The sequence below is a fragment of the Malaya genurostris genome, chromosome 2, assembly GCF_030247185.1.
Source record: "Malaya genurostris strain Urasoe2022 chromosome 2, Malgen_1.1, whole genome shotgun sequence".
Lineage (NCBI taxonomy): Eukaryota > Metazoa > Arthropoda > Insecta > Diptera > Culicidae > Malaya > Malaya genurostris.
The window spans coordinates 103,978,938-103,992,627 of record NC_080571.1 but is presented as its reverse complement, the minus strand read 5'-3'; the positions used below and the strand labels follow the sequence as shown (position 1 = coordinate 103,992,627).

The following is a 13,690-nucleotide window of genomic DNA, read 5'->3' as shown; positions in this document are numbered from 1 at the left end:
TTTATTGTTTAAAAAAGTTCTCAAGCTCTTAAAAAATCACCCTTTATTATATTATACTGTAGGGTTTATTATGAGTAGTACTACGTACCTCTGCGCAAACTATAAATTTGTTTTCCTTATAAGTTATCATTTTTAAAGTAACTTTCAACTAAATATCAAGGTCGTCACAAGGTGAGCTTGGTCCTCACTGGTTCCTGTTTCATGCCTACACGTGTGTCTGTGGTGACAAATGGTCGATGGAATGCGTTGATGGCAGAATGAGAGGATGAGAAATGACATATAAATTCAAGTAATATAATATCATAGCATATCGCAACATATCATTTTATTTATTCTATTATTTATTATATAATTCATTGTACTATATTATATTGATTTTTATTGTTATTTTCATTATTATATTAATTGTTATTATTATTAGTTTGTCATCAATAATAATAACATATATTATTTTTATAGATGTGGATATTATTATTGTTATTAGAAGAGAAATATTCTACTTCCTGCAGTATTGCGAAGATAGAAGAGCATAACTGACTCTCTACATTAACTGTTATTTTATATCATGTTTTATAATATATTATATTATATTGTATGACATTGTATTATATTATTTTGTAATCTATTATATCATTTTATGTTATATTAATTTCATTACACTATGTTTCATTGTATTTATCAATATAAAACATTTTGCACGGGGGCGTAAAGGGGAGGGAGCATCAGGGCATCGGACGAATTGATGACTGGACGAGGGATTGTGGATAGCCAGCCCAAGTCACTTGAAGGAAACTTGTTTCCTTCTGAAGGTTTGAAATGAGTCTGACGCGCCCTTCTCAAACAAACCATCAGGCGGGTTCAAGCATGTATAGCGATTTGCTTCATCCATGCACTGGATATTATGGTTGGAAGAGCATCTTTTATTCCCGCGGAATACGAGTAAGTGACTCTACTTACGTATCCGCCCAACCCTTTTTGTTCGCTTTTCGGTAACAGCTATAGTAAGAAGGTGAATGGATGAGTCATATCGGGGCTACTGTAAGTCTACCCGCATCCACTGGCAAGTCCTTGAACTGATGGTGGCTTCACTTCACATCACATCACATCACTATACCAATTGTCAAAAAACGGATGTACTTTGTTATTGTCACATAAAGTTACAATACAGCAGACAATTTCGTAACACATCAGTGATTGATTTGAAAAAAAAATGTATATTGTGACTTATATTGTGCAGTTTGGAAGGTCTTGCAGGTGAGTAAATTTTTTAGCCTTACTAGTTTCCGTCGTTGAAATTAAATTTTTCAACAATTTTGCCGGTAACGGCTGTTTTGTAGTGAAATCGACGTCCTGTATAATTTTTATTATTCGTTATCGGTCGCTGTAGAAACAACATCAAGCGATTGATGAAAACGACGAACATCATCCGATTCCCGGATTCAAATCACTCGAATCCGACGGAAAAAATAACAATATATGGCAGGTGGGTATTGAGATTTGCATCTGGACTTGGCTATTAATTCTTCCATGCTGCCCATTCCTACTTCAGGAAAAACTTCACCGAACAGAGCCTGGGATCAACAGTTGCAACCAAGCAATGCTGCTCCGTGTCTACGTTGATAATCAATATTTCACCAGGCTCATCATCATTTGATTTGATGCAAAAATAAAATAGAATTCAATGAAACTATTTTGTTGTTCTTGTTCTAGAATTCAAATTCATAGAACTTTTTAACATTAGCTCATGTTTTACTGATCTTCAGCATCGTTGAATCAACCACTGCCTTTAGTTTCGAAATAACTAGAAGTGAAATGTCAAACATACCATGGCTCTGGTTATAGCGAAAACTACAATGTAAATAAAGATTCGGTCATAGTTAGCCTAACCATCTCAATCGTATTAGTTATTCATACAATATACAGTTCAATATTACTATTCTAGAGCCGATACCATTTATAGTAAACATGAACTTGACTATTGTTGAAATCATCTTATTTAATAGTCGGCTGAAAACCACTATACTCGCATGGTCAGGTTGGCCCTCTATATAGTAACTGTTACCATAACATTTTTCTGAGTGTATGTTTGGTAGTGAGAAAGCAATGTTATTGGCAATAACATTTTCCATTATTAGTATATATGAAGGCAAAGACAACATATTAACAAGATAGCCAGCTCTCACATTTCCCGAACAAATCATTGGCAACATCCTTTTTTGCGAACATGGTGCCCTCAGGCGAGTCCGCATCGAATCTCGTACATAGAAGCAGGGGAGAGAAATGTCAAATTCGTGCGCGCCAAAATAGCAGCACTGCGCACCCATACAATTGACATGATATATTGAATGTGATGCCGTGCGATGGCGTTGCTGAACTGAAGATTGATTTCGCTCCAAGCTGACAGGGTCTGATGAAGGGCAATAACTTATTGCCTTTCATATGTATCTTTTATTGAAAGAATAAAACTAAGACGCTTAAAATGTAGAACCGATTCAAAACGGTTCTGCCAATCTTGTATGGCAAGAATCCGAAAGAAAAAAACCCGTAATAACCGCTAGGCGAAATTCACGGCCGGAAACGGTTGTTGCATTGTTGCCAAACTTTTGCCGGAACTCTGGCAGAATTCCGACAAAAATGGCTGGCAGACATAGCCAGCCGTCTGGGGGGAAATCTGCCCGCCGCGTACAAGTGGGTTTATGCTGGCCCGGGTTGGCGGTTCAATGCATCCCACATTATCGAAATGACGGAATGAGCAATGAAATCTTACTCGACTGCATGATTTTTTAGTGCTCGATCGGTTCAGTGCTAGAATTTTCGCCTGAGTTGACTGCTCGATCAACCTGATTGACAGTGACATTTTAAATGTCATTGAATATTCGCTCATTTTATGAATGTGTTAGCGTGAAATTTATGCGACTTAAACCATTTCACTACACTCCAGCTAGAGGAATGGATGATGCTGACTAAGGTAGGCCGTTTTGTTAATTTCCAGCGAATTTCAATAGTTTATGTTGGGATTCTAAGAAGAACTGGTTATTTACTAGTTCTGTATATCCGAAAAACATGAAGATTTAAACTTGTATATTCAGTTATATAATGTTTTCGTTTAAAAATAAACTGAAAATCAGCACGAAAACGTGCAAAATCAGGAAAGAAGAAGAAGAAGACGAATTGACAATTCAGTCCGCATCTTCTCACTCAATTTCGAATGATTTCCGAATCAACCGGTTGTAGGCGAACCGGTTCATTCGGAATCGGTTGTTGCACTGGAGTTGGAATTGATTCGGAATCCATTATGATTTCCACATGAAATTCCGAATGAAAATTTCTCGCCGATTCGGAATCCATTCGGATCTGATAATGTGGGATACGGCGCTGATTTTTACAAGCCAGTTGTCATATGTTCGAGCCCCACGCTTAGAAAAAGTTACTCAAAGTTTGAGTACTACACACTAAGATTTTATTCCTTTGTTCGGTAATATTTTTGACGAGAACTTTCGGTAATCTATAGAAATAATCGATATTTCGGTACATGGGTTTTATTTTACAACAATAATGCAAATTTTCACCGAACGATCAGTTCAACGTAAATTTTCATTACAGAATTCTGTATTAGATATACAATTGATACGGTAAACCTGAATAGTCACCAAATACTGTAAAAATCATACTGTCCGTTTGGTAAAGTTATCTTCCAATAACCGAACTTCTGTGAAAACTGATTGTCATGAAACTAACTGTCTATTCAGTGAGTGTCTTTTTGTTAACCAAACGAAAAAAATGTTGAAGGGTTCATCGAATGGATTGAGGTACAGGTGATAAAAGTTTTTAAGACATTAGAGCCACTAACAGCTTTTTGTTTACTTATAGGCAGAAATCAATTTTGTATCACTTGTCCTTTTGCTGCCAACACAAATCGTTCAAATGTAATTTTTGTTGGACTCGACGGATTGTGCAGTGTTTTGGAAGGCGCTCATAATTCCGTTCAGTCGGAACATCTGACACTTTTTAAATTTCTCGTGGAATAAAACCATTTTCTTTATTCGTTTTTGTGAATATGTGTTGTTTTTTGAAATCCGAAAATCCAGAATTTAAACCAAAGAAAAACAAACAAACAAAAATTACCGAACAATCTGTTAGATCCATTTGGTTTACAGTTTACGGTAGTTGTTTGACAGTTCAGCAATTACCGAACGATCGGTAATCAATTCGATTACCGAACTAATTACCGAACGTTCAGCTGTTGAAAATTCGGTAAAAAATTACCGAATACTGCGAAATTTTCTAAGTGTGTAGTTACTCATTTTCAAATGATACATGGAAACGTCAAAAATTGAGTAGTTATCATCAATGATATTGAGTAACTCCTACTCTAAACTTGAGTTTAACGCAAAATCTCGTTTTATAGTTACTATTCGCATTCGCGATAAGTCTAAAAGTTGTAATAACCATTTGTAGCAACAGGTTGTATTTTTTGTTAGTGCGACGATGTATTGTATTGTATTTTTAGTTAGGGTGAGTCGATCAACACAAACGGTGTTGTGTCTGCAAAAACCGGAATGATCAGCTTCGTGTTGTGCTTTAGAATGGAAAATAATATGCTCAAATGTCATTTATGAGGAATAAGTGTATGATTGGTGCCTGAGCATAACACACTACTCCAAGCGACCACCACTTGATATAGTATTGAGTTCAATTATTTAACATTTTAATACAATACACTCAGAAAAGGAGCAATTTTTTTTGCAAATTTGGTATATGTGAAATAAAATTTCACACAAAATTTGAGTGATAGTTACTCTGTTTTTGTACATGTACGAATAAAGTATTACTCAGTAAATGAGTAGATTTTACCCAAATATCGTTTCCAGTGGAAGAACTCAAATTTGAGTAACTTCGGAGTTACTCTAAATTAGAGTTGTTCCACTTTTTCTGTAGATGAGTGAGATCTTACTCATTTTTGAGTAACTATTTTTAAGCGTGCCCGACCTGGAAGGATTCATAGTGTCAGTATAGGATCGTAGTACTAGCCAAGCAATGATTCTGTACGCTAAGAATCGGCAGCGAAGTCTGTTGAAACAGAAAGGCCAAATTCCACAAAAGAAATGTAATGCCAAAACATTGCTTTGCTTACTTTTATTGCTGCCTTCATGAATTATAAAGTTACGCTCTTGCGCATTTTTCGTGAAATTGGTTGGTTTTCGCGACTAAGATAATTCGGCAGGTACTTTTATCGTCTCGTTTACTATTTCCAGTTGTAAAAGGATCGGAAACCATCTAAAATAAAGGAAATAAATAGTTTTGCCCTTCCTTACTAGTAATTGAAGTATCTCCCTGTTTGTTGGCATGGAACACGGAGAGCAAAACTTACGTCAACAAATGGAATGACAGTTTCGTTTTTATAGTTCTTTGTATTACTAAGATTGAGACTTTTATGGAATCCGAATTTTTAGGTAAAATTGTAGGATTTTAGAGCATTTATTGGTAGGTGAGAGAAACTCGATTTGTTTACTTTGGTAGGATTCGCCCTTCTTTGAAAAGCAGCTGAAATATGCTATATTTTTTCCGTGCAAATTTTTCGATGACATTCCTCTTTTCAGTGATTTTCCGCATCATACTGAAGAAAAACGTCAGATTTAGCTGTGAAAAGTTACATCACGCGCATGTTGTTAGAGAGAAAAAGTTTACTTAAAAATTTTCCCTAGTTTCATCGTTTAATTTGTGGAAAATATTTATTCAATAGTGGCTCTGGTCAGTATATTGAAAGCGTTTGCTTGCAACTCCGAGAAATGTATTAGTTCACGGACCGTAGCAAAAGAAATTTGGCTCTTGCGACTATGTCAGAGACGAACCAGGTTTGTATGCAATTGGAAATGAAAAACCTCTTGCTAGTTATCATCTCTACATACTTAGACCGTATTCTGTTGGTATTTTTGATTTTCCTGAAGCGTAATTGTGGTTCGATTAACTAGAAAAAAATATGTCGCTATTTAATGTTTTATTTTGTCTGACGCAAATATGTCAGATGCGTAGAAAAAAACGACCTGAAATAATCTCAGTAGACTGCAAAAATAGTAAAATTTGGATCTAATTTTTATTTTCTTATTTTTTGTTTACTTTCAGTTGTATCTTTGATTTGCTAAAACAAAGTGCATTGCTAGATAATCCCAACGATCCGAAGACTGCACCGTTTAGTGTGTGTGATATCCAATTCTAAGGCTTTTCTACATCGCAATTATCACATAACGCATTATCAACCTGTGTAAAAGAGTTAAAGTCAAAGTTTTTCTTTTCTCTTAATTATGTGTGTTATTGTAGGAAAATAATCGAAACAAAGCCCGAACACACAAGTATCTTTCTAATCAGCTTCTTTTTGCTACTACTACTATTACTATGCTTTTCGCTACCGTCACCAAAACTCAAACGTAACGGTATAAACAAACGTGTTATCTCACGGGGAAAAAATCAACCGCGCGCCCGTCGATTCAACAAAACTTGTGATTTCATTAAAAACCTGACACTGAACAAATGGCCGCCTATCTGAATCGCACGCTATCGATGATGACCGGTGCGAACGGTGCGGTTTCGGCCTACGAAACGGCGGCATTGATTGACGCTAACGCTTCGCCCCGGGGGTTGCACACCGGTGCCGGAATCGTTGGACACAACGACGTTTCTCCGCTGCAGATCTTCGTACGGGCCAAGAAAAAGATTAACGACATATTCTGCGAAATCGAGGACTATGTGGGGGAAACGACCAGATTCATCGAGGGTGAGTACTGGCCTGGCGTATCGAAATAATCTAGAAAGAAATTATGATGATTAAAATTTGAATTGTTTTTTTTTGTGTCAATAGCTCTTCCAGCGATAGTTGAAATCGTCGACAAGGCGGAGGCAGAAATGTTTAGAAGCTACGTGTTAAAGGTGTCTGGAATCCGAGAGGTTCTATCTCGTGATCATATGAAGGTAGCTTTCTTCGGACGAACATCTAACGGCAAGAGCTCTGTCATAAACGCTATGTTACGGGACAGAATTTTACCAAGTGGAATTGGCCATACCACCAACTGTTTCTGCCAGGTAGAAGGTGTCGATGGGGACGAAGCTTATCTGGTGAAGGAAGGGTGTGATGAAAAGCTGAGTGTTAAGGTTTGTTTCCATTGATAGCGGGGTATAAATTATCGTTAATAGAGAAATGTTTGTGTAGTCTGTCAAACAATTGGCCAATGCCTTGTGTCAGGAAAAACTCTCGGAAAGCTCCATGGTACGAATATTTTGGCCTCGCAAGCGATGCAGCTTATTACGGGACGATGTGGTATTTGTCGATTCGCCTGGGGTAGATGTGTCGCCAAATCTGGACGATTGGATCGACAATCATTGCCTGAACGCTGACGTGTTTGTCCTGGTGCTAAACGCGGAGTCGACAATGACTCTAGCGGTAAGTCAGTCGTGTTTAGATATCGAGAATGTTTTTAAACATGTTTGTTTTTTTTTTTTGTAACAGGAAAAATCATTCTTTCATGAAGTATCAACTCGGTTGTCCAAACCAAACATATTTGTGTTGAACAATCGTTGGGACGCCTCTGCCTCGGAACCGGAATTTCAAGAATCGGTAAGGTGTTATTGATTACATACTTGCTAACATTTATAGGCTCGGGCGACCTCCAACTTTATATTTCAATTTTTCCTCTCACCTGACTCCCAATATAATTATATATAATGGCAGATGGACCTGGAAAAGGTAATGAAGCAAGTTGAGAATTAACTCTGGCTTCTATTGCTAATGTCTGTCCTAACTGCTGATCATGCCTGTACTCGAAAAAATTGCAACAGATCAAAAATGATCACAAAAAGTAAATGTATTTAAGTTGGATATTTTTGAAACGCCCAGGGAAAAATAATGTGTTATATTTTATATTAGCTATGTTTTTGAGAAGTTATTTTATTCAATTTTCTCTGTTAGGGCAAATGCCCGCATCTTGGACTCAACACTAGAGATGGTCGGGTTTTGATTGAATACGGACCGGGTTCGGGTTTAAAAAAATGCTTTCCCGACCATCTCTACTTCGTACCACTCCTTCACCAGTTCCGCGTATCGGCACGATGCCTACATGGGACTATGTGAAGGGCAACAGACGTTTCTGGAGGCATTCTTCTATATATATTTGGCCGCACTCACAGATCGCCTTTCACATCAGTACTTTGTAGCAAATCATTCCACCTTCTTCAACCGAAACTTCTCCGGGTCAGCCAAGTCTGCTTGGTGTTCGCTTTAATGTACATCTCGTCATCCATTACGAAGCATTTTGACTGCACATCTCGTCCCGAATCAAAAGGTTCAGATTGTGCTTGAAGCAATCGCTAACCTTTCTTGGGTTCACATGTTTGCATTTCTTGGCTTTTGTTTCGCTGCCAGTTTGCCGCAGGGATGTTTGCGTCTACATGAATGTTTTAGCCACACGGGACACGGTCGAATTGTCGATTATTAATTGTTTCTAGAAAGACTAATTTCTTTTCAACCTCGCCCAAAGTGAACAACTTGACAGAATGTTACGTAGTTTTGCACATGTAAATCTTACAGACACTCTTAATTAGTTTTTCCCAAAACTTTCATCAATATTTATCCATTTTATTATTCACAAAAGAAAGTGTTGCGTTTTGTTCGAGTACAGTCTTTGTTTAGTATAACAAGTATCGGCACGACTCGTCTTCCGCTCTATGTTATCATACTAGTTTTGCACAAAATGTGAATTCATGCTTTACAGTGCTTTTGAAATATGCAAACGAAATAAACACAGACCGAATTTTTTTTCCAACAGGTCAAAGCACAGCATCAAGAGCGTTGCATGGACTTTCTAGTGAAAGAGTTGAAGGTGGCAACCCAAAAAGAAGCAGACGAACGAGTGTTCTTCGTGTCGGCTCGCGAAACACTTCAAGCCCGGTTAAATGAGGCCGAAGGAAAACCCGCAATCGCCGGTGCGCTGGCTGATGGTTTCCAAAATCGTTATTTCGAGTTTCAGGACTTTGAACGCAAATTCGAGGAGTGCATCTCCAAGAGTGCCGTTCGGACTAAGTTCGAGCAGCACAGTTTGCGAGGCAAAGGCATTTCCAGTGAAATGCGTTCGATGTTAGATGACATCTACGAGCGAGCGAACGTGCTGCGAAACCAAAAACTAGACCAAAAGAAAAAACTAACCGATCGGATTGCCAGCACCGAGACACAGTTGATGCAAGTAACACGAGAAATGAAGATGAAGATTCACAACATGGTGGAGGAAGTCGAACAGAAAGTATCGAAGGCACTGAATGAAGAAATTTGGCGGCTAAACATTCTTGTCGATGAGTTCAATTTACCCTTTCACACCGATGTCCTGGTACTGAACGTGTACAAGAAGGAAATCAATGCCCACGTGGAGAATGGTCTCGGATCGAACTTGAGGGCGCGCCTCAGCACGGCGCTAGCGATGAATGTCGAAACAGCACAACGTGAAATGACTGATAGGATGACGGCTTTGATACCCTCCGAGAAAATCGTTGCTCACACCACTCATATTGTGACAAGAAATCAACCCTTTGAAATGCTTTACACACTAAATTGTCAAAACTTGTGCGCAGATTTTCAAGAGAACCTCGATTTTCAATTTTCCTGGGGAATCACGGCTTTTATCGCCCGCTTCAATGGCAAAATGCGAGCTGGCAATAGAAAAGCAATAACACACAATAGACAGAATAGCAACATGAATGTATGTGTAACTCAGTTTGTATAAATTGAATTCAAGAAGTCTATGATTTTGATTATTTTAGGTATCGCAGATAATGTCGCCAAGTTCACCGATGTGTCTTATGCCCGAAAACGAGTTAATTACACAAGAGCAGCTGTCAGTGATATCGAAGGTAGCGATTGCATCGATTGGTTCCCAGGGTACTCTCGGTCTTTTGGTAGCAGGAGTGGTAAGACTGACCCGATTGCAAATGGATTTGCGATCTCGTTAACCCTTCACTTTTCTTGATTAATTTACCGACAGCTTCTCAAAACCATCGGCTGGCGAGTGATCGTTGGGGTGGGTGTTCTCTACGGTAGCGTTTATCTGTATGAACGGTTATCGTGGACTAACACAGCGAAAGAAAAAAGTTTTAAGAACCAATACGTACAGCATGCAACGCGGAAGCTGAAACTGATTGTTGATTTGACATCCGCAAATTGCAGTCACCAGGTGCAACAGTAAGTATTATTGTTTCGTCTTCGACTCGTCAGTGCAAAGTTCAAATTAAACTACTCCGTAACAGTTCAACTTGAACTGCTGAATTATGTTTCTTAAGAAAATTTAAAAAATCGGTAAATACGAATTTCTCTATTTTTCCTATTTCAGAGAATTATCCAGTACCTTTGCACGGCTGTGCCGTGCGGTTGATACTGCAACGACCGACATGAACACCGAATTAAAGGATATTGAAAACTCATTGGCGGTGATTGAGGCTAACCAGAAGCAAATCAAGGTGCTGAGCAACAAGGCCAATTTCATTCAACGCGAACTGGAGATTTTCGATAGCAACTACATCAAAGAAAACTGAAACCTAGAATATACCTAAAACGAGATGATAACTAATATATTGTACTGAGGAGAAAATAGTCATTACTGCAAAACCAACGGTCAACACTTTATTGACGGAAAGTTTAACTTAAATTGCTGTTTATAAAACATTGTTATTTTCGTTTGTGTTAAAATTAAATTTTATCTTCAAATATTATGACTTTTGGTGTATCCATAACCTACTTCGAAGCTTTTTGCAGCGACATGGCAGTAACTAATGCCGACACTTTAGTGCAGACTCTACGACAAGTCGGCACCGATATATCGAATGAATATTGTAGCTACTAATATATAGATAGCAGTGAACACTGACTATAACAAAACTGTTTAACTGTGTATTGTATATTGTAAGAAACTGTTATAAATGCTAGGAAAAAACGAAAATAAATCTACAATTCTCCTGTCATCTAGACATAGCTATCAAATATCGATAGAAAATACTGTTTGAAGTTCTGCGAACGAAACAAATTAATTGCCTACGATTGGCCAAACTGTAGTTCTACTAAACCAATCATAGAAATTGATTCCTAGGGCCCCGGTGTAATACAGTAGAACTGAAAGTTTTTTTAAACTCTGTAAAATAAATAGATATTATTGAAACAAATGTTCACAAATGAATTTGAATCCGAAAAAAATCACACAATGCACCTATTCCATTGCAGTTATGCTTGAATAGAATTCTTTACAAGTAAATGTTAATTATATATCAAAATTGTCCAGTTTGCTTTCGTACATTGTCCGAAACTGGCAAATAAACTGCTTACAGCCATAATAAAAGAGCTGATGTGCAATATAATCCACAGTTTGGAGGTGAAACGAGTTTGAAATTGGGAAGAATGGCATATATTTGTGTTTTTAAAGTGAACGCTGTTAATGCTACCGTGACAGGACAGGCTAAACGTAAGGATGTTCGTATAGCAGCACTTATGATCAGTGATGTCAACCCTACGGATTTATCCGTAGATCTACGGATTTCTATCTTTTCTACGGATCTACGGATGAATCATATGAAATCTACGGATTTAGCAATATTTTACCAGAAATCTCCTGAAATCTAGCATTATAAATCTCGATATAAAAGGAAAATAATTAAATATTGTTACATCGCCTGCATATTTTTTTTTGCTTGTCCAATTAAAATTGTAACTATGCATCTATCAGACATCGATAGGTCATTTTGGAAGCCTGCCTTTGCGGATTAGAGCTTAAAGTTGTTAAGTTTTTGTGAATGTACTAATATAAGCACACTTGAAACCAAATCTACGGATTTGACTTCAACGAAAAGTGGCATCACTGCTTATGATGCTCAACCGTGGCGGTATATTTACGTATCAACGAGGAATACTCGACTTTTAAACACAGGAAACAACATCAAGTCATCAGTTCGCATTCACATCGCATCCAAGTCAGTCGATATAACAAAACCGCTTACGTTCGGGACGGAAGAATCCAAGTACAGTATTGTGTAGTGAACAATAGAACTACCTCGAAATGAGTGAACCAAACGAACAAAAGCTACCGCCGACATGAAAGAATACAATTGTTGTTGACTTCAGGCAGTGCAAAATTCGACCTTCGATACGTGAACTTGAAGGTTTGCTTAAGGAACAGATGCATCTTGACATTAAACGTGTGCATTTACTTCACTGCAATAAGACGAATAATGTTGTTTACATCCAGTTTTATAAAGAGTTGGATGCAATTCAATTCGCAAAAGACAATAACAATGTGCACTATGTGGAGCACGAGAACATTAGGTACAACATTCCAGTTTATATGGAAGATAGTGCTATAGAAGTGCGTGTGCATGATCTTCCCTCAAGCGTCAACGATTCTTATATTCGCAAAACTATGCCCCAATACGGAGAGATTCTCTCTATCGAAAAAGAAAACTGGAAGAACTTTTTCCCCGGTATTCTAAATGGCGTACGTTTGTTACGCATGCACTTGAAGAGGCCTATACCTTCTTATGTGATTTTCGGTCAAGATACAATTCCGTGCAAATCACTTGTTACCTATGACAATCAGATGGCCACATGTCAATATTGCCAAAAAGCTGTTCACTACGGTAAGCCATGTGATAAACTGGACGACGAGACAACCACACCAAAGGACAACGGTGCTTCCTTCACATCAACCCCAAGCAACCCCAGTACACCTGTGACAGCCACCAACAACAATGAAGCATCCCCTTCAACGAAACCATCAGTATCCCCTATAGAACAAAGTAAACCAGCTGCAGTAAACAACTTACCCTCCAACCAACCAGCAACTGCAACTAATGTACAACACGGCGCACAGCAACTACGAGCCCAAGACTACGATTAACAAGGAACACGAAAATAAAACGGAAATCACACACAACACCGACGATGAAGCAATGGATGATGAGATAAGCCGCGGACGAAGTGACCCTCGATTCTCGTTGGATGGAAATGGAAACTCATCTCCCCCTAGAAAAAGGGTGACAACGAGATCCAATAGCAAAAAAAAAGTTTTAAGTAACAAAAATGTAAGCCAATCGGCCACGTAAAGCTTTTACGCAAAAAGGCCAGAATAAAAATTTTATTACAAAAAAAAACATCAAGTCATTCACTCCGATTATGTATTTCTTTCGTATCGGATTTTTTCGATACGAAATTTTGCATTCTGTAGCTCGATCGAGTTCGAGTTTTCCATACAGAAGCATCACTCGATCGAATTACAGAATGCAAATTTTTACATTCGTTCGACAAAATCGAAATACAGAATAGGAGTTTTTATTGCTCAAGTGGGTGAGAGTACGCGAGGGACCTCAACTACATCTTCCAACGAACATGGATCGATATTACAGCCAGTTCAAATTTCGGTTGATCCTTGACAGTGTTACCTTCCGCTCAGGCACTTTTGGACATCTGGTGTACACTGACTCACGATCGAAATGCATCACTACCAGTTTGATACAACGCACCCAAAGGCACGGTAAAATGTATATTGTACATACACACAAAAATACATACATACATACATACACACAGGCACACACATACACACATACATACATACCTACATGTATCACACACGCAAGTATTACAACATTGAATTACTATTTCTACTCTAAT

At 38.0% G+C, this 13,690-nt stretch overlaps 1 protein-coding gene across 4 annotated transcripts; it reads left to right on the top strand.

Annotated features, from left to right (window-relative positions):
* The first annotated feature begins 5,635 nt into the window (after positions 1–5,635).
* LOC131428709 (transmembrane GTPase Marf) lies at positions 5,636–11,193 on the top strand. Of its 4 annotated transcripts, XM_058592754.1 has the most exons (11): positions 5,636–5,855; positions 6,124–6,262; positions 6,319–6,772; positions 6,857–7,146; positions 7,205–7,435; positions 7,502–7,609; positions 7,724–7,738; positions 8,817–9,740; positions 9,802–9,948; positions 10,023–10,219; positions 10,368–11,193. In XM_058592754.1, the coding sequence occupies exons 3-11, from the start codon at positions 6,529–6,531 to the stop codon at positions 10,567–10,569; spliced, it is 2,358 nt and encodes a 785-aa protein (XP_058448737.1). In that variant the 5' UTR covers positions 5,636–5,855; positions 6,124–6,262; positions 6,319–6,528; the 3' UTR covers positions 10,570–11,193. The 4 variants fall into 4 exon arrangements, with proteins under 4 accessions (XP_058448737.1, XP_058448740.1, XP_058448738.1 ...); XM_058592757.1 differs by lacking the exon at positions 6,124–6,262 and having other exon boundaries at positions 6,688–6,772; XM_058592755.1 differs by lacking the exon at positions 6,124–6,262.
* The last annotated feature ends 2,497 nt before the right edge of the window (positions 11,194–13,690 follow it).

Bases quoted from the DNA above. Each gene is read 5' to 3' on its own strand.
- LOC131428709 (XM_058592755.1), top strand. From the start codon at position 6,529: ATGGCCGCCTATCTGAATCGCACGCTATCGATGATGACCGGTGCGAAC. The intron at 6,773-6,856 runs GTGAGTACTGGC...TTGTGTCAATAG, and splicing joins AACGACCAGATTCATCGAGG to CTCTTCCAGCGATAGTTGAA. The intron at 7,436-7,501 runs GTAAGTCAGTCG...TTTTTGTAACAG, and splicing joins AGTCGACAATGACTCTAGCG to GAAAAATCATTCTTTCATGA.